Genomic DNA, 19,426 nt, shown 5'->3' with positions numbered 1-19,426 from the left:
CAGTATTTGGGATTTCCTTAGAACCCCGGAATGACTAAAAGATAGTCTTAGCGGAGGGCGAATTTGAAAAACTGAGATTTCAGGGTCTGGGAAGCCCTGATTGCCTGGCAAGAGTTCTTGGCGCAGACAGGTGGGGAAGTTGCAAAGTTTAAGTTCTTCCAGCTGTATTCATGGTGGACAGCACAGGGCATGGCACTGGGGGACACTGAGAACATGAAGCTCTTCTAGGGGAGAACAAAAACATCAAAAAGAAGTATCCCTGTTTTCTTGGGATATGGTTGCAGCAAAGGACGAGAAAAGCACGGAGCCCTGTCAGATTTGGAAGGACTTGCTGAAGCTTGCATGCCAGGACTTATGGCAAGTATCTTTTAACTTTCTTTACACGACAGTGAAGCCAGCATTGTTAAAGTGAAACCATTTTTCACGCTCTATGGGGCCTATTGAACCCCCCTAAGGAAGGCTAAACTTGAATGAGGAACGTCAGGGTGTAAGCGATGCAGAGTGGCAAAAACAGATGATAAACACGTTTGTTGAGGGCCAAGATTTAGCTGTCTTTTGGAACAAGGTCAGTGGGGCATTGAGTGAAATCTTGGGTGCAGAAGTGAAGGTAAGCCATTACCTAATACCATTAGGGATTGACACAGTGACAAATGCAAGGAATACTTTGCAGAAGGGCCTGCTGTTCCTCTTAATGTTGACAGCAAGATTAGACATTTTAAAGAAGTGGATATAACATGATCTCCCACTAAGGTGCGATTGGGTTACCGCAGCCAGCCATGTCCGTGAAAGCAACATAGCTTGTGATAAGAGTCCAATGATTATCCCACAACTTCCCTTCGAGTAGTACAGGTACCAATAGAAAAACAACATTTAGCAAAGTTACAGCCAGTATTTTGGGGAATAGCGTTGAGGTTTGCATTTGTGCCCTGTGGCCTAAACCAATGTGTAAACTTGGTGAAGATTTTCTCCTGCCGATCCCAACTGTCACCCTCCCCACCACCCTGCTGATCTGAATCTGCCTGCCTCCCCAATTCTCAAGAGGCCTGTTTCCCACCTATTGCCAATTCATTGTGTGCACCTAGCCTACAAAATACTACAAGTAATGCTGATGACCCGTGTCATGAATAAATGCTTCCCACCTTCAGCCTCTGAGTTACCTCTAGTTTTGATAAAAATCATATTGCATCTATATGTCCAGGCTTTCATGATGGTGACCACTGCAAGCTATGTGTTAGTTTCGGAACCACTCACCTTCCCAATAAACGGTTTGCAAGTATCTTCTGTGGACTGGAAGTTCCACATTTTATTGTCAGCCATTACTCTCAGTTTTGCCAGGAATAACATAATGTAATAATATAATATCATATATTTGATTCCACAGTCTCTCAGTTCACTTTTTACTGGCTTTAAAACTGCATCGTTGTTTCTGGACCACCAGAGTAAGGTCAGGAAAGATCAACATTGTGACATTCTCAAAGTGGAGTTGGCACATTTTCTAGCCATCTGAAGGACTACATTCATGTCACTGTGATTGAAGATTCAGGAAATGATTGTATTTGGGGGGTGGCGGGGAGGGGCAGGTTTCAGTGGAGGTATTGGTGCCCTATGGGCTCTTTCCATAGGGAAAATGTTGAAGAGTCATTTCGGCTTTCTTGTTTAGGATCCAGTTATCAACAAAATGTTCCACGCTTTGGTGCTCTGCCCTCTCAGATGCACCTAGGAGTCTGATATTGTTTGTTTTGGACTTCTCTGTGTCATCTAGTTTTGCCTGGTTCACTTCATTTTCTTTCTGAAGTTTGTTAACTTCTCTATGAAGAGTTTTAATCTTACCATGAAGCACTGATATAACAAGTTTGTTTTTCGTTACCATTTTACGAACTATGCACCTGTTCGAACAGCATAGCTTGACCTAAATATTCAAGCCCACTTCACCCTCCAAGGTAGTCCCAGTGGAACCCCTGTTATATTCTTGGTGCCCTAATGGCCCATACTCACTGGACTCAATGCACCACTATCCCACTGTGAAGAGCGCTAGGACACACTCAGTTTGTCCATCTCCACTTATCCATTTAGGGCACTGTCTCCAGCAGCTTCAGCTTATTCAATGCGAGATTTCAACTCCCTCAATTATGGTTGACTATGTTAATCCTTTACTACATAGCATTCCCTTCTCCACGGCCTCCGAGCACCCTAGGGAGTGATGGGTGCCTGAGGGCCCTTTGCATGGCTCCCGCTGTGTATGACGATGTGCAGCCCTACAGCTGCGGTGATACCAGAAGAGACAGTGGACCCACCTCCTACCTTAGGCACTGCTGAATTGTTACCGCCATGGCGGAAAGGGGTGGGGGCGAAAGCCTCTGCACCACAGCTGGGCCCGACAACCCACCGCTTTTCTGCCTCTCTATTTTGGGGGCTGTCGGAGGAACAGGCTGTGCAAGGCTCCACCAGAGACTGACTTTGAAGTTTGCTGTTTATGCGGGGTCCTTGTCTTCTTTCCCCATGCCCTGTTCAGGCGTTCTGCTCCAAGCATTTGCCTCCCAGATGGGGACACAACAGGTCCCATTTCAGGTGGATCACTGGAGCTGCCAGTTTAGGCCGCCCAAACTAGTGTTGTCCTTGCACCTACCACGGTCTCTTGGGGCCCCACAATCAGACCCCCTTCAATGAATGGTGCCACCAAGGCGACTTCACAGACTGGTCTCTTCTCCTCATGGAAGTCTTCAGAGCCGCAGGGCTGTGCTGCATTCACAGGCCCTCAAGGACACAACCCAGTCATTACTCCAATTAGCGGCCGAATGTCAGAGTTAGATAACCCTGCCGACTCTGCCACCTCTGTGATGTTTACTTTTATTCATGGTCTATTTTCTCAGATGATATATATTAGCGGCCATCTTCTTTAGCAGTTAGCCACGCCCTCTGAAGTGTGAATTCTTGGCACTGATACTAAAACCTAATTTGTGAAGTAGGGACAAACCTCTTTGAGTAGATCAAGGCAGTTCTATCAGCTTCTTCTGTTTACTAGCTAGTCAACAAGATGTGAAAAAACATGAATGGCACTGTGGCGAAGATGTGCTGCTACCACAGCCAAACATTTTGTTAACATCCGTGAGGCTGTTGTTACCCCTAAAAGTTCACACTTTGCACTGGTAATATTTCCAACTTACCACAAACCTGAAGTATTGATAATGAGCCTGATGGATGAAGATGTGGAAACAGGTGCACTGGAGATCGAGGGTTGTCACGAAGCCCCATACACAAAGCATCAGAAAGACTTCCTGCAGTATTGTCATATTGAAATGCTCCTTTTTGATGTAACAAATAGGCGGACACAGGTCCAGTATCAGTGTACTTTTTTGGGACTGAGACAATGTAGCATGTAAACGCCTTCCCTCATTGGTGTGGAGGAACAGGTTTCATTGTTCCTTTTTTTGTACACTTGTACTCGTCTGGAATCAGCCTTTGATTGTCTTCGCTGATGGTGGGATGCTGGGTGTTGTGGTATAGAATTTTAAACAATAGCCCTGGACGATGGAAGATAGTACCCACTTGTCCGAGGTTATTTTCTCCCACTCCGGACAGTATAACCTTAGTCTTCTTCTGACAGGTGTTAATATGTCAGGTTAGTGCAAGGGAGGTTATTACTTTGGTATGAGGTGCCCCTACCTTAGACACTTCTGGCCTTGCCATGGCTATTAGCCCTATATCCTTCTGTAGAGAACTGCTTAGTCAACTGATTATCTTGTGAAGTTTGCTGTGATTAATACCATGGCTATTGGGAAGGTGCAGGTGATTGAACCCTCCTTTTTTCTCATTGTCTGTGAAACTTATGGATTATTGCTGAGCCCCCATCACCTTGGCTGTATTGATGTCCTTTTTTGTTTCTTGAAGCATTGACATGCGGGCTAAAAAGATGTTCCCCACCGAAGGGTACATTAAAGATGTGCTGCTGTGCCACTGGCTTGAACCCTGATAAGACTTAAAATGGAGGTATTTATCTCTTGAAGCAGTGTCGGCTGTACCATGTACATCTGATTTTCATATTGGAAATACTATTGTCTTCCTGCACTATTTCTTTTCCACACTTTCTGTAGGCCTCTTGCAGATGCTTAATAAGCTGTCCCATTTAGTCACAATGATATCTGTCATACCTAGACAGTAAGTTAACCAAGTAAGTTATGTACCACTGCAAACTTGCGTTGGCAGCCACCCATTTCCTAGCTGCATCTATCCATTTACTTTCTTGATCTGGTGGGGGGTGGGGGGGGGGAAGTGTCTCCTGTCCCTTGTGTCAAGGTCCTTTTCCATGAAGTGTGTACAACCAGAGTCTTGTGGACCAAGCTTTCTAATGTAAATTGGGTCTTCTAATGTCTTCTATTTCTTTTTCGATCCTAGGCATTACCACTGTGCTTTTTGCTGGGTCTTTAAAAATGTTTCAGTAGAACACTTAAGCATGCTTTTCAGCATGGGTAGAAATTGAACTGACTTCTCTGCCTTTGTCAGTGTTACAATGAGTAGATATTCCTCCTCATACACTACATGGTGCACAATAGGCTTTGTATGAGCTAGTATCATCAGGGGTGATGGTTTTCCTGGATAAGCTCTGAAAGAGTACCACAGGAACTTACTGCAGCTTTTTCGACAAAATGCAAAGGATGGGTTCTCCATATTCCCCCATTTCTCAAAACCCAACATATAATTTTTATGTGAACTATCCAACGGTGTTCTGTTCGATGACCTAATGCTCATGGCAGAGGTGGGAATCAACATTTGCAGATTCAGTGCAGACTCAGCCAGGGTGGTCAAAACCTTTCCACTGGGGAGCAGACTGAAAGGCATCATGGATGTTGCAGACTTGTCAAAAGATTCGACCTTCAAAAGGTTTTATTTTAAGCAGGTGGTGAGAGTGGCTTCACTTGAACAAGCTTTGAATATGTATATTCCTCACCTTCGACCCTCACATAGAATTTATAATTTCCTAGCTACTGTGAAAAACGTTTTAATTCTCTTAAAGACACGAGAGTGTGGGTTATCCCACCCAGCAGTAAAATGATATTGTTTAATTTTCTGTTAAACGTTTAGAAAGTCTGCGAAGTATAAACAAACCCCACTTTCAAAGATGCTTATGGCCCAATATAGATGTCCTTTAAACCTGCACTACTTATTCTAACCTCTAGTGAAGGCAGTCTATATTCTGGAGAGAACAGAATTAATCACAAAGGGTTTTGTAGCCATATAAGGCAAAACAAGTGATTCTATTAATGACAATCCTTTTAAAGCAAGGACATTTTGAACATACACCTCACCCCCTTTGTCAGAACTGGTGCCTCAGAAACCCACTGAGACTATTTTCCACAGCGTTTCAATAGGTCCTTCCATCCACTTAAAAAGCTTCTGCTATTTTTCATTTGTTAAACATGGTGGCTGGTTGTTACGTACTATCAGCTGATTATTTAACACCAGCCATACCTCTGTGTGCATCTGATTTTGACTCTGATGTAAGATAGCGTTTCTGATGTGGGATGAAATAAGGCATCTCAAAGAAACCTGTACCTTTTCGTGAAACAAATGAGTAGTTCAAAGTGTAGCAGGTGGCTGCGTCTTGGCCTATGAGATTTTAAGTACCACTTAAGAGCATGTGCAGCAAGCAGTCGCTGGATGCTTTATGGAGAAGACAAGATCAGCTGAGGTAGTCTAAGAAAGGTAGCATAGTACAACTTTCAAAGCATGAACTCAGATTGTTTCATTTTCACCCAACAACGATGAAGTGCTTATTTCAAAAAGAAAGATGGCCACTGTGAAATCCAAGTCTCATTCCCATCTTTTAATAGATACGCTCAAAACTACATAGTCTAACTAAACAACACTGTGATGGCTGGGTCTACAAAAACAGTAGAAAATCCTATTTAGGTGACTGATTTAGCCCTTCAAACACAAACTTGGACTTAAAAGAGTAAAACTGACAATGTCATTTACTGTAGGCTCCAAATCAGATCACTCAATTCCCACTTCTTTTACCATCGGAAATATATCAAAATACACCACCTATGGAAACAAATTTCTTGAGAGCCTTACGCCCTCCTTCAGCAAAAAAGTCACAATTTCTGGCCCAATCATTCATTTTCCCATTTGTTTTTCTCCACCGTAGGGGCAAACTTCCTCAGGGATCCTGCAATGATAAAGTTTCTAATTTTGAATGCAACAGATTTTTCTCTGTCAAGGAGTTGGAGAACAATTGTATTTCCAAATCTTTGTAGAGAGGTGGAGTGTCTTCAAATCATCTGCAACTGCTTGACCTCAGCAGATTTGTTCCAGTAAAGTAAAACAAAGTGGTCATTACAGCAATATTCTGGAGTTCAGATGGGGGTCCGCATATCTATGATAGACTCTGCACCTAGGGTGTTTTTCAAACTTATGACAGCAATAACTGGCCACCTACGAAAACATGGAATAATCTTTTCCCTTACCTAGGTAACAGGTTAAAAAAAAAGGAATAATTTCAACCAAAGCTGTGGATCAATCAGCCAGCCCTTGGAACTCCCTCTTGAGAGTTACTCTACAAATAAAGTCTATATTGACTCCAACTCAGAAATGTGAGCTTGATAGAAGCCCCCCCGGATAAATCCCTGGAAAGGTATTCCCATCTACAGAATCACTTTTGGGATAAAGAAGCTGTATTGGTTTGTTAGTGTGAAAGGCTTCTGGGCATCATGGCATTATGTCCACTGGAAGCTGCAGGAGATTAACCAAAGGGCGTCTATAATCCCCTTGGTCAAGGACACAGTTCCTGAAATGACTGAAAACGATTCCAGAAAAATGAAAATACTAACTTGTATTGAGTGCTGTAGAAGAAGCCCCATTCCTAATACTAGGATCTGAAGTATCCTAAACATAGGATTCATCACAATACAGATAAGGGGCAACTTTAGTTCCTATAGATCTGCACAATCTCTGTTCCACTGGGGATTCCTCGAATCATATAATTTATGGGACTTAAGTCAATCTTCCATTCTATAAAGGCTTTCCCTAATCAGACAAGAAACTGCAAAACATTATTCAAACTCTGCACCAAGAAGCATGGGGTACTAATTCCAAAGTCCTTTCCCATCAACCCATGGAACTCTGATTATGGGCTGTCCAAAAGAATAGCAATGAATAACGGACCCACCAAGCAAAAACAAAAAAAAGAAATCAGGGGAGTACAATTAATTGGTGAACAGACTGACCGCCTCAAGTTCAATAACAGATCAGATTTTGTGATGTAGGTGTCCAAAAAAACTCTAAAAAACTCTAATACACATAGTAAGCAAAATTCAGACTTTGTCTACTGGAGAGCCTTCAGCAGTATTCTAAAGAATGTATGCCTCTCACTTACCCAAAGTTCTCTCCAATTTATTTTTAAAGCAGGAAATCTATTAACATACCCTTTTAGCAAAATTGTACTTCTGATGGTGAAAGCATTTTGTTTGATCTGGATGTAAAGCAAGCTCTATTTTACCTTGATACAGCAAAGAGTTTAAGAAAAACTGAAGCATTAATCCCAGCAAGGAAGTGTCAGACAAGTATACTGCTCACTTGATAGTTGTTTGCATCTTCTAAAGTTACTCCACTCAGAAAAGAGCTCTTCGATGCTGTTACATAAACAACAGTACCAGTGACTGAGTAGACATCCCCTTGATGGGCCTGAAGGTGCTCAAGCAGTAGAATGGTGAGAAGGACGAAAATAGGGTAGAAGGAACAAGGGGCGGGCTGTATGAATACAAACAGACCAGGATGGGTCACGGGCAGGGGGCAGGAAAGAGCCGAATGAAACAGATGCCACAAAAGTAAGGGCTGTGAATGGAACACCTTGTTGTGATGCAACATACCATCAATAATGCAAAGTGCTATAGGAAAGTTCTATATTGTATCTAATGATCCATGCATACATATGCTGTGATAATGTGAACTGGGGACATTTTCATTTTAACTGTTCTGCAATATTGAAATCAAAATGAAAATAAAGTTCTTAAAATACACTGACTTACTAGAGACATGTCTGTAAAACAATAAAATGCATTACCCACATAATTTTTGCAAATAGTATTACTACAAGGCTTGCTCTCGGACTTACACCAGTGTGGTCACATCACGCTTAGGAATACATTTGGTGAGGCTATCTGGATGTAGATTCATTTCTGTGAAGAGAGATTCTTGAGAATCTTCCCTTTGGTAGGACAGAAAGGACTGGAACGCAAGAACAAGTAAAAGGGGCAGGGGGAGATACGGCTTAGTGGCAGGAGCAATGGCTTTGGAACTTGGTGGCCCAGGTACTAGTTCTGGCTTTGGTGATTGGCTCAGCATCATGTGGTTCTAGGCAAATCACCTAATCTCCTAGGTATGGAAAATGTATTTGTGTAAACCTCACTTGAGGTACGCATTCTTGTAGACTGTCTCCTATCCCCTTCACATGTGTAGTATGGTGCGCCATTGCTTCCTAGATAGATTTGTTTATATTAATACCAATGCATTCACACAGATACCTAAGTACCTACTGTATTCGTATTCCTTCAGCCCATGTCCCTCTCGCCCATCTTCTTCATACAATTGCGTCACTATGGGTGCAAAAGCCCAGTGAAGTGAATGAACCACGCTGTGTCTCTGGGGCGAGCTGAAAAGTGGGTAGAACCCCCAGTTCAGGCTTCTCCAGCTTAGCTCTTCAAGCATATAAAGTGCATTGACAACATTTAATCCGCTTGATTGCGCCTACTTGATGGAGGTGCTCAGAAGCAGAAGTCTAGGCTATACTTTCTGAAACTGGGTCAGGATACTTTATACCTTGCCCACAGCGAGAATTAGATTGGACGGTTTGGTGTCTGGAGAATGGAACATTTAATGGGGTGCCAAATAAGGTTGCCCATTATTCCCGCTTTCTTCAGTCTGGCTGTAGAACTGGTGTCGATATTGGTGAGAGGTTAAGAAGGATTGGGGGATCAAGTGGGCCAATCAACACACAAAGTGCCTGTGTATGCAAATTACATGCTTGTAGTCCTTGAATTTTTACCCGTGCATGGTGAGTTTGGTGTTGTATCAGATGTTAAGATCAATAGATAGAAGGCAATACTGTTCCCCTTGGTGGCGCTTGTAGTAACAGCCTCACATGATCTTCTCGATTTAGGCCTACAATGGGAGACAGCTAAGTTTCAATATCTTGGAATGCAGATTGCTTATGAAGAAAACAAGCAATCCTTGAACAATGTGGGGAGGGTTATTCTTGGCCTCAAAGCATCAATTAGATTTTGGTGCAACCTTCCGGTATGTACAGTGGGCAAGGTAGCATTACTAAATATGGTATTACACCCCCCGTGTTTATACACCCTTCAAAAATAGGCATTCGCTCCTAAAATCAATATTTAAATAGCTAAATAGTATGTCAATCTCTTTAGGATGAGTGTAAAGGGAAGTAGGATGTAACTAGACACTTTGAAAAGGGATAGAGGAGAGGAAGGCCTCAGGTTGGCCTACCTGGAAAAAACATTTTCAAGATCCCTACTTAGGAGGTGGCTTGCTTCAGCCATTCCAGGCAATAGACCAAATCATCATATGGACGCCAGAAAACATTTAGGAAACTGAATTGCAAGTTCTCCTTACGAACACTGCACGGAAAATGGCCTGTGCACAGTTGCAGAAGATTGATAGTAATGCACAGTTTAAATTAATTACTTTTTAACTTTCTCTACCACACATCCCTTACCCCACAGAGAGTGTACAGAATACAGGACAATAAATCTTCTGCATGACTGAAGTTTAGGAAAAGTAAACCGTCTTGTGTCCATGTCTCGTAGCCATGTTATTTAATAGCCGATTTCTGGAACAGCACAGTTAAGATACTTAGGGGGGTGACAATCTAAAAACTGGACCTCACAATAAAACAATGTATCCTTAGTATCATACCAACACAAAAGGGGAACAATTCACCACTAACTTTCCCCCTTATGTTTATTACTAGGAAAGTGACGAATTGCCTCACATTGGCTTTCTCCCAGGACTTCACTGGCACCCAACAAGTGAGAGGGATCTGATTAAATGGGCCTGTGCCAAGGAACTGCATTTGAAGGAGGTAAGAACTGACGTGAAAGGTACAGAGGAGCTAGATATGTGTGTGGAAATGATAAACAAACTTACTCATACCGTACTAGAAACTGACAAATAGTACACAAATGTAAATTGGGTCATGCAGATTATTTATAGTGCATGAAACTTTATTGATGACTATGACCAAAACCCCTAGAAATGAATATTCAGTTGAGACTAAGTGCCTACACTATGGAGAGAAGTGTCTCATGGTTTTTCGGAGGGTTTATATACTCTCGGTTGACTGCTGAACTGAGGAAAGCACGGAATATGTGACCTTTAATGGAACAAAAACACTGCGATGTTTATATCGGGACTTTTCTGCAATTTTATATCCGTTTTAGACATTTCCTTCAAAATTTGACAGCACAGCTAGTAATGAATAGTTTGATATAAACTCAATAAAAATAAGCGTTAATAAAAGTGCTCTGGTAGGGGAGTAATACTTTTTTCAGTCAGTTTGTTGAGGTGAAAGATAGACCATCTGTGGTGGCAAAGGTTTACAATAAAAAGGGCGAGTCTTATTTAAATATCAACTTCTTGTTTATTAGGAAAATACATATCAATCATTTCTGTACTTAATGCTCAGCATAGCTACTCTAGTTCTGGCCCTTCCAACATACACAATGTCTGCTCTGCACATATTCGTACCAGCAAGTCCCTACCACATGATCAATTAAGGCGGGGACTGACATATCATGTTTGGTGCAGGAGCTTTCCAAGACTTCTCACTTCCCCCACCAAGGGCTCCATCTGATGGATGTCGTATGAATGCCCTCTGCTTTCAAAGGGCAGCATGGACTTTTCATCCAAGACAAATCTGCTTAGGACCACAATATTCATGTAAGGCTCACCCACAGCAGTGCTCAGAAACTACCTCTGTAGAGTGTGTAAGCCTCACAGGGACAAGGCATGAACCCAGGTCTCTCATATACCTTCATAGTGCATTACAATTGAGATGAATTATCACAACCATTAAGTCTTGGTTAACAGCCCAATGTGCTATAGTTTACCCACGGAACCAGCAGCACAGGGCAGGACTACAGAATTTTGCGTCTACTAATACTGAATATCGACCACAGAACCAGAGGGCTGGTAGCTACAAGCACTTCTACCAAATTAAAGGGTCAGTATCTCAGGGCACAAGACTTGCGCCATAGTGCAATCATTATATGGCACTATCAACTAAGGCTTTTAAAGATTGAAATATGATTTCCCAAAGATGTGATTTTAACAGCAGAGTACCGGTTACATAAATATTTTATAAATACCTAAAATATAGTCAGTGTGTGGAAAGTAGCACTTTTAAGTCAGGAAATCAAAAAGTGCTTTTAACTAAAAGCATAGCACCAAAGTAAATTAATTTCTAAAATTAGTTCTAACAATATAAATAATTAAAAATCAACAATACAAAAAGTCTCAGCAGATTAAGAAAGGGGACAAAATGGTGGTAGAACGCAGCACTACAAAAATCGACCGAGAAAGAGAGAGAAAGGGGGTGGAGAGAAAGAGATTTTGTTTTATTTTTAAAAAAATAGGACACCTGCTATGGGAAAATAGTTGATGGAGCTGCTTTCCTACTCGACAGGCAACACCTGCTCTAGGAATCTACTTGATGAAGCGTCCTTTCTAGTCTGTATGCTACGCTGCTTGACAGGGGACGAAGGGCTTTTTCAACACAGATTCTGATTGGCAGATGCTACATGACATCACTCTTGGAAGTACTGCTCATACGTGTAGGGTAACATTCTGAGGTGCACTTCGATACCTTAGTGAGCTGTTTACAAAGTAGCAGTCCCAACAATATTCTGTTTGTTGGTGTTACAAGAATAATCAATTCATACTTCTTTTCAAGCAGAGAAGCTGTGTCAAACGTTACAGTCCGTAAATTCGTTTTGGCATAACAATGTGGGATTTGCCCACTTGTCAAGGGCCCTACAGATTGTTGGTAATTCCTTGTCTGGGAAGAACAGTTGTAGTCCCAGTCTTCTAATCTTGTTTCTCAGTTTTCTGCTTCCAGGGGTAGATCAGCTCTCCAACAAACAGCTTCTTGCACAGGGAGGCCCAAGAGTCCTTGGGGTAGCAACAGTAGGTTGGCAGCCTGTATGTATGCACCACACGGCCATATGACAAAGGGTTAAACTGAAAAGGAAATTATGACAAACAGTTAAAATGGGTCACATAGGATCTGATGTGTCTTTCATCTGGGACCACATACACTTTTAAGGATAATGTTCTTAGTCATTCTAATGATAAGAGCGGGGGCTCTGTATAAATAGCAACAGAATGTTTTTGTTATGTTTTCAGTCTACATTGTACATATGCTTAGAAATATTCCTAATCAGCACCAATAATTTCATGCAGTTTTGTCTCCTAATGGATCATTATCAAAGTAAAAAAAAAAAAACGAAATAAAAGTGGGCAATAACTGGAACAGTTTAGAGGTGAAATGTACACATGCCAGTCAGATATTTGTAATCCAAAATGAGCAAACATGAGTTGGAACAAAAGATTAAAGAGAACCACAAAAAAGATGGGTCTTAAGGGACTACCAGAAGGCAGAACGGAAGAAATAGTATTAAAAAAGGGAATATATTTTTTAAAGATTTGAGTAGAAACTAACAGTGACCAGAAAAGTAAAACGTATTGATGCGATGTACATTTAGTTAAGCATCAGATTCTGATTTGAGACTAATTCGTGAACAGTAAGAAAGAAGGCATTATAAGACTACCAAGAAATCAATGGATTATGCTTATAACATTAAAGATAATATGGTATTTGGTATAATGCCTGTGAAAAGTTGTCACCAATCGTTCAGCATGACTGAAATAAAAGGAGTTGGTAATCATGACAGCCAGTGACGTTTTTGGCACGAGCACTGGCAAAGCCGATAGGTGTAGCCTTTTTGACCTATTGGCTTGGCCAATGCCTTTTGCAGATGCTGCACAACATTAGGAAAAAAACAGGCATAATGATGCAACTGCACACATGACCCCATACTCTTGTTCGTGCCTAAACAATGACACAGGCGGTATTTTAAAAAAAAATTCTTCTGAGACAGCAAACAACATTTAGAGAGGGAAATAAAACATACATTTGTACTTGTGTAAAATAGTTTTTGTAAACGTAGAGTGGCCAGGCAGCAAAAGGCAGCTGCTGGGACTCCAAAATAAATAAATAAATAACATATTTTGATGTCCAAGGCCGCAAGGGGTGGAAAGCAACAAAGGAGGATTTTTTTTTTGGGGGGGGGGGGGGGGGGGGGGGGAGGGTTTGGAGGTAGGGGGGCTGGTGGGAAAGAGCAACCATGAGTGGCTGGAGGGGGGAAAGGACTAACATGATTTCGGCTGGAGGGAGGAGAATAGATAAAAAAAAAAAATAGATTTAAAAAAATGTAAAACAAAAACAGGGGATGGGGAGAAATCAACATGGGAAGGGGAGGAGGGAGCAATGCCAAGCAGACTTTATGAAACACAGGAAAAAGCAGACAAGGAAAATAACAAGTTTCAGGAAGAGGGAGCAACATATAAAATGCACTGGGTGGTATCTGAGGGGGGAGAGCAGGACACCAGAAGGAGCAAGAAAACACATGCACTCTCATGGAGTGCTTACAGAAAAGGAAAAAAAGTAGTTCCCATAATGTGAGCAGTGGAAGGATACAAGTCAGCAAATCAAAAGGATGGTATTGAAGGTATGCTAGAGATGAGTGACAGGCACAAGAAGAAGAAGGAATGTCATTGAATACGAAGCAAGCTGACGGCAGACAATAGAGCCAACAATGGTAAGCAATGGACAGGCTCGAAGCTCAGTGCAAGTTTCTGGTATGGTCAAGGACCAAGGCTTTTGGACAACAGGCAGCTAAATGTGGTCTGGGAGCAAGACCTAAACTAGAACCTGCAGGAGACAGTGCAAAGATGTTTGTAAAGGGGAAAAGGCTATGAGTAACAGTCACTATAGCTGAAACCTTTTTCAGTTTATATTCTGCATCTACCTTGCTCTGAGGTTGTGGGTAGACTCCAAAGCAAATGAAAATGATATTAAAAAAAGGGAAGACGAGAAAGCAATATCAAACAGCTAAGGCCTAGCAAGGCGGTACAGTAAGAATGTGTGAGGGGATATATGGAAAATGTCACTTACCCAGTGTACATCTGTTTGTGGCATGAGACGCTGCAGATTCACATGCTGTGCATTATCCTGCTATCTCGTGTTGGGCTCGGAGTGTTACAAGTTGTTTTTCTTCGAAGAAGTCTTTTCGAGTCACGGGACGAGTGACTCCTCCCTTTCGGCTCCATTGCACATGGGCGTCAAATCTATCTTAGATTGTTTTACCCGCAGCGGGTGAGGTAGGAGTTGTGAGTATACTAGAGGTGCCCATGCAATGGAGTAGTAATGTATGTACCTAATGTGTATTAAAATGAAAATGTCACTTACCCAGTGTACATCTGTTCGTGGCATCAGTCGCAGTAGATTCGCATGTTCTGCAATAGCTCGCCATCTGGTGTTGGGCCGGAGTGTTACAAGTTGTTTTTCTTCGAAGAAGTCTTTCGAGTCACGGGACCGAGTGACTCCTCCTTTTGTCTCCATTGCGCATGGGCGTCGACTCCATCTTCGATTGTTTTTCCCCGCAGAGGGTGAGGTAGGAGTTGAATTGTAGTAATAGTGCCCATGCAATGGAGTGACTAAGTATGCACTTATTTAAGGTTGAGATGATACATATATAAATAATTGAAGGTAACTTCCAAACTGCTACAGGCTCCCGGGGAGGCGGGTGGGCACATGCGAATCTACTGCGACTGATGCCACGAACAGATGTACACTGGGTAAGTGACATTTTCAGTTCGATGGCATCTGTCGCTGTAGATACGCATGTTCTGCAATAGACTAGTAAGCAGTTATTTCCCCAAAAGCGGTGGATCAGCCTGTAGGAGTGGAAGTAGTCTGAAATAATGTCCTTAATACAGCTTGACCTACTGTGGCTTGTTGTGCGGATAACACGTCTACACAGTAATGCTTGGTGAATGTGTGAGGCGTAGACCATGTGGCTGCCTTACATATTTCTTGCATTGGGATGTTTCCTAGAAAGGCCATGGTAGCACCTTTCTTTCTGGTTGAGTGTGCCCTTGGTGTAATGGGCAGCTGTCGTTTAGCTTTAAGGTAGCAGATTTGGATGCATTTAACTATCCATCTGGCTATACCTTGTTTTGAAATTGGGTTTCCTGCATGAGGTTTTTGAAATGCAATAAAGAGTTGTTTAGTCTTTCTGATGTTCTTTGTTCTGTCAATGTAATACATTAATGCTCTTTTGACATCTAATGTATGTAGTGCCCTTTCAGCTACGGTATCTGGCTGTGGAAAGAACACCGGAAGTTCCACTGTTTGATTTAGATGGAACGGTGAAATAACCTTTGGCAAAAATTTAGGATTGGTCCTTAGGACGACTTTATTTTTGTGTAGTTGTATAAAAGGTTCCTGTATAGTAAACGCCTGAATCTCGCTTACTCTTCTCAGGGAAGTAATGGCGATGAGAAATGCCACCTTCCAGGTTAGGAACTGTATGTCGCAGGAGTGCATGGGTTCAAAAGGTGGACCCATAAGTCTAGTTAGGACAACATTTAGGTTCCATGAAGGAACAGGTAGTGTTCTTGGTGGTATAATTCTCCTAAGGCCCTCCATGAATGCTTTAATGACTGGTATTTTATATAGGGAAGTTGAATAGGTAGTCTGCAGGTATGCAGATATTGCTGCAAGGTGAATCTTAATGGAAGAGAAAGCTAGGTTAGATTTTTGTAAGTGAAGCAAGTAACCCACTACATGTTCTGGAGTTGTGTGTAATGGTTGTATTTGATTAATATGGCAGTAGCAAACAAACCTCTTCCATTTACTTGCATAGCAGTGCCTGGTGGATGGCCTTCTTGCTTGTTTTATGACTTCCATACATTCTTGGGTAAGTTGTAAGTGCCCGAATTCTAGGATTTCAGGAGCCAGATTGCTAGATTCAGCGATGCTGGATCTGGGTGTCTGATCTTTTGGTTGTGCTGTGTCAACAGATCTGGCCTGTTGGGCAATTTGATGCAGGGTACCACTGATAGGTCTAGCAGCGTTGTGTACCAGGGTTGCCTTGCCCAAGTTGGTGCTATCAATATGAGTTTGAGTTTGCTTTGACTGAGTTTGTTTACCAGGTAAGGAAGGAGAGGGAGAGGAGGAAAAGCGTAAGCAAATATCCCTGACCAGTTCATCCATAGGGCATTGCCTTGGGATTGTTTGTGTGGGTATCTGGATGCGAAGTTTTGGCATTTTGCGTTCTCCCTTGTCGCAAACAAGTCTATCTGAGGTGTTCCCCAGAGTTTGAAATAAGTGTTCAGTATTTGGGGGTGAATTTCCCATTCGTGGACCTGTTGGTGATCTCGAGAGAGATTGTCTGCGAGTTGATTTTGTATCCCTGGTATAAACTGTGCAATTAGGCGAATTTGGTTGTGAATTGCCCAATGCCAAATTTTTTGTGCTAACAGGCTTAACTGCGTGGAGTGCGTCCCTCCCTGCTTGTTTAGATAATACATTGTTGTCATGTTGTCTGTTTTGACGAGAATGTATTTGTGAACTATTATTGGTTGGAAAGCTTTTAGTGCTTGAAAAACTGCAAGAAGTTCTAGGTGATTGATATGCAGTTTTGTTTGATGTACGTTCCATTGTCCTTGTATGCTGTGTTGATCGAGGTGTGCTCCCCACCCTGTCATGGAAGCATCTGTTGTTATTACGTATTGTGGCACTGGGTCTTGGAAAGGCCGCCCCTTGTTTAAATTTATGTTGTTCCACCACAGAAGCGAGAGGTAAGTTTGGCGGTCTATTAACACCAGATCTAGAAGGTGACCCTGTGCTTGAGACCACTGTGATGCTAGGCATTGTTGTAAGGGCCTCATGTGCAGTCTTGCGTTTGGGACAATGGCTATGCATGATGACATCATGCCTAGGAGTTGTAATACCATCTTTGCTTGTATCTTTTGTGTTGGATACATGCGTTGTATGATGGTGTTGAAATTTTGAATTCTTTGTGGACTTGGAGTGGCTACTCCTTTTGATGTGTCTATTATGGCTCCCAGGTATTGTTGTACCTTGCGTGGCAGAATTTTGGATTTTGTGAAATTGACGGTGAACCCTAGTTTGAAGAGGGTTTGTATGATATGATTCGTGTGATTTGAGCACTCTATTAACGAATGGGCCTTGATTAGCCAGTCGTCTAGATATGGGAACACATGTATTTGCTGTCTTCTGATGTGTGCAGCGACTACCGCTAGACATTTGGTAAAGACTCTTGGTGCGGTTGTTAATCCGAAAGGCAGTACCTTGAATTGGTAATGTATTCCTTTGAATACAAACCTTAGGTATTTCCTGTGCGATGGGTGTATTGGTATATGGAAATAAGCATCCTTGAGGTCTAAAGTTGCCATGTAGTCGTGCAGCTTTAGCAATGGCAATACTTCTTGTAGTGTGACCATGTGGAAGTGGTCTGATTTGATGAAAGTGTTGACTACTCTGAGGTCTAGGATTGGTCTCAGTGTTTTGTCCTTCTTTGGTATCAGAAAGTACAGTGAGTAAACTCCTGTGTTTATTTGTGTGTTTGGCACTAATTCGATTGCATTCTTTTGCAATAGTGCCTGCACTTCTATCTCTAGGAGATTGGAATGGTGTGTTGTTAAATTTTGTGCTTTTGGTGGTATGTTTGGAGGGAACTGTAGAAATTCTATGCAGTAACCATGTTGGATAATTGCTAGAACCCAAGTGTCTGTAGTGATTTTCTCCCATGCTCTGTAATAATGACCTATTCGTCCCCCCACTGGTGTTGTGTGGAGGGGGTGAGTGACATGTGAGTCACTGTTTAGTAGTAGGGGTTTTGGGGCTTTGGAATCTTCCTCTATTTCTAGGGAATTGCCCTCCTCTATATTGTCCCCGAAAACCTCCTCTATACTGTCCTTGGTAACTGGACGGTGTGGCTTGTGAGGTGCTGGCTTGTGTGCTTTGACCCCGAAACCCCCCTCGAAAGGGCGTTTTACGGAATGAGCTGTAATTCCCTCTGCTCTGCGGGGAGTAGAGTGCGCCCATGGCTTTGGCAGTGTCCGTATCTTTTTTGAGTTTCTCAATTGCTGTGTCCACTTCTGGACCGAACAGTTCTTTTTCATTAAAAGGCATATTGAGAACTGCTTGTTGAATCTCTGGTTTAAATCCAGACGTTCGGAGCCATGCATGCCTTCTGATAGTTATAGATGTATTAATTGTCCGTGCAGCTGTATCTGCAGCGTCCATGGAGGAGCGGATCTGGTTGTTGGAGATGGCCTGTCCCTCCTCAACCAATTGTTTTGCCCTATTTTGGAAGTCTTTGGGCAGATGTTCAATGAGATGTTGCATCTCGTCCCAGTGGGCTCTGTCATAGCGCGCAAGTAGTGCCTGGGAGTTCGCGATGCGCCACTGGTTTGCAGCTTGTGCTGCGACTCTCTTACCAGCTGCATCAAACTTGCGGCTTTCTTTATCTGGGGGTGGTGCATCTCCAGATGTGTGAGAGTTGGCCCTTTTTCTAGCTGCTCCTACAACAACAGAGTCTGGTGGCAGCTGTGTTGTGATGAAAGCCGGGTCCGTAGGAGGCGGCTTATACTTTTTTTCCACCCTTGGTGTGATTGCCCTACTTTTGACCGGGTCCTTAAATATGTCTTTTGCGTGCCGGAGCATACCAGGGAGCATAGGCAGGCTTTGGTAGGAGCTGTGGGTGGAGGAGAGTGTGTTGAACAAGAAATCATCCTCGACCTGTTCTGAGTGGAGGCTTACGTTGTGAAATTGTGCTGCTCTAGCCACCACCTGAGAGTACGCGGTGCTGTCTTCTGGTGGAGATGGTTTTGTAGGGTATGCCTCTGGGCTGTTATCTGACACTGGGGCGTCGTATAGGTCCCATGCGTCCTGGTCTTGGTCACCCTGGCTCATGGTGGTATGAGCTGGGGAGTGTGATGGCGTTTGTGAAACGTTAATCACGGGCGGAGGAGAGGGTGGTGGTGTAACTCTTTTCACCACTTTTGGTTGTGGTGCTTGTTCCGTCTGGAACTCCAACCTTCTCTTTCTCCTAATGGGGGGAAGGGTGCTTATTTTCCCTGTCCCCTGCTGAATGAAGATACGCTTTTGCGTATGGTCCGCATCAGTTGCTTGTAGCTCTTCCTCAAACCTATGCTTCTGCATTTGGGAGGTTAGCGAGTGCTCTTCTGTATAAGAGCCTGAAGCTGGGTCGCTTGCAGTTTGTTTCGGCATCGAAACTTTGTCTGCGTGTTTTTTCGGCTC

At 42.7% G+C, this 19,426-nt stretch overlaps 1 protein-coding gene across 1 annotated transcript in view; it reads right to left on the bottom strand.

Moving 5' to 3' along the window:
* Positions 1-10,631: 10,631 nt before the first annotated feature.
* PIGQ (phosphatidylinositol glycan anchor biosynthesis class Q) overlaps positions 10,632-19,426 on the bottom strand; it is an 83,265-nt gene continuing 74,470 nt past the window's right edge. Inside the window, exon 10 of the mRNA XM_069210365.1 lies at positions 10,632-12,252. Coding sequence (XP_069066466.1) covers positions 12,100-12,252 — 153 coding nt within the window. The 3' untranslated portion in view covers positions 10,632-12,099. The remainder of the gene's footprint in view (positions 12,253-19,426) is intronic.

Source organism: Pleurodeles waltl, chromosome 10, assembly GCF_031143425.1.
Source record: "Pleurodeles waltl isolate 20211129_DDA chromosome 10, aPleWal1.hap1.20221129, whole genome shotgun sequence".
Lineage (NCBI taxonomy): Eukaryota > Metazoa > Chordata > Amphibia > Caudata > Salamandridae > Pleurodeles > Pleurodeles waltl.
This window is presented reverse-complemented; position numbering and strand designations above follow the sequence as displayed.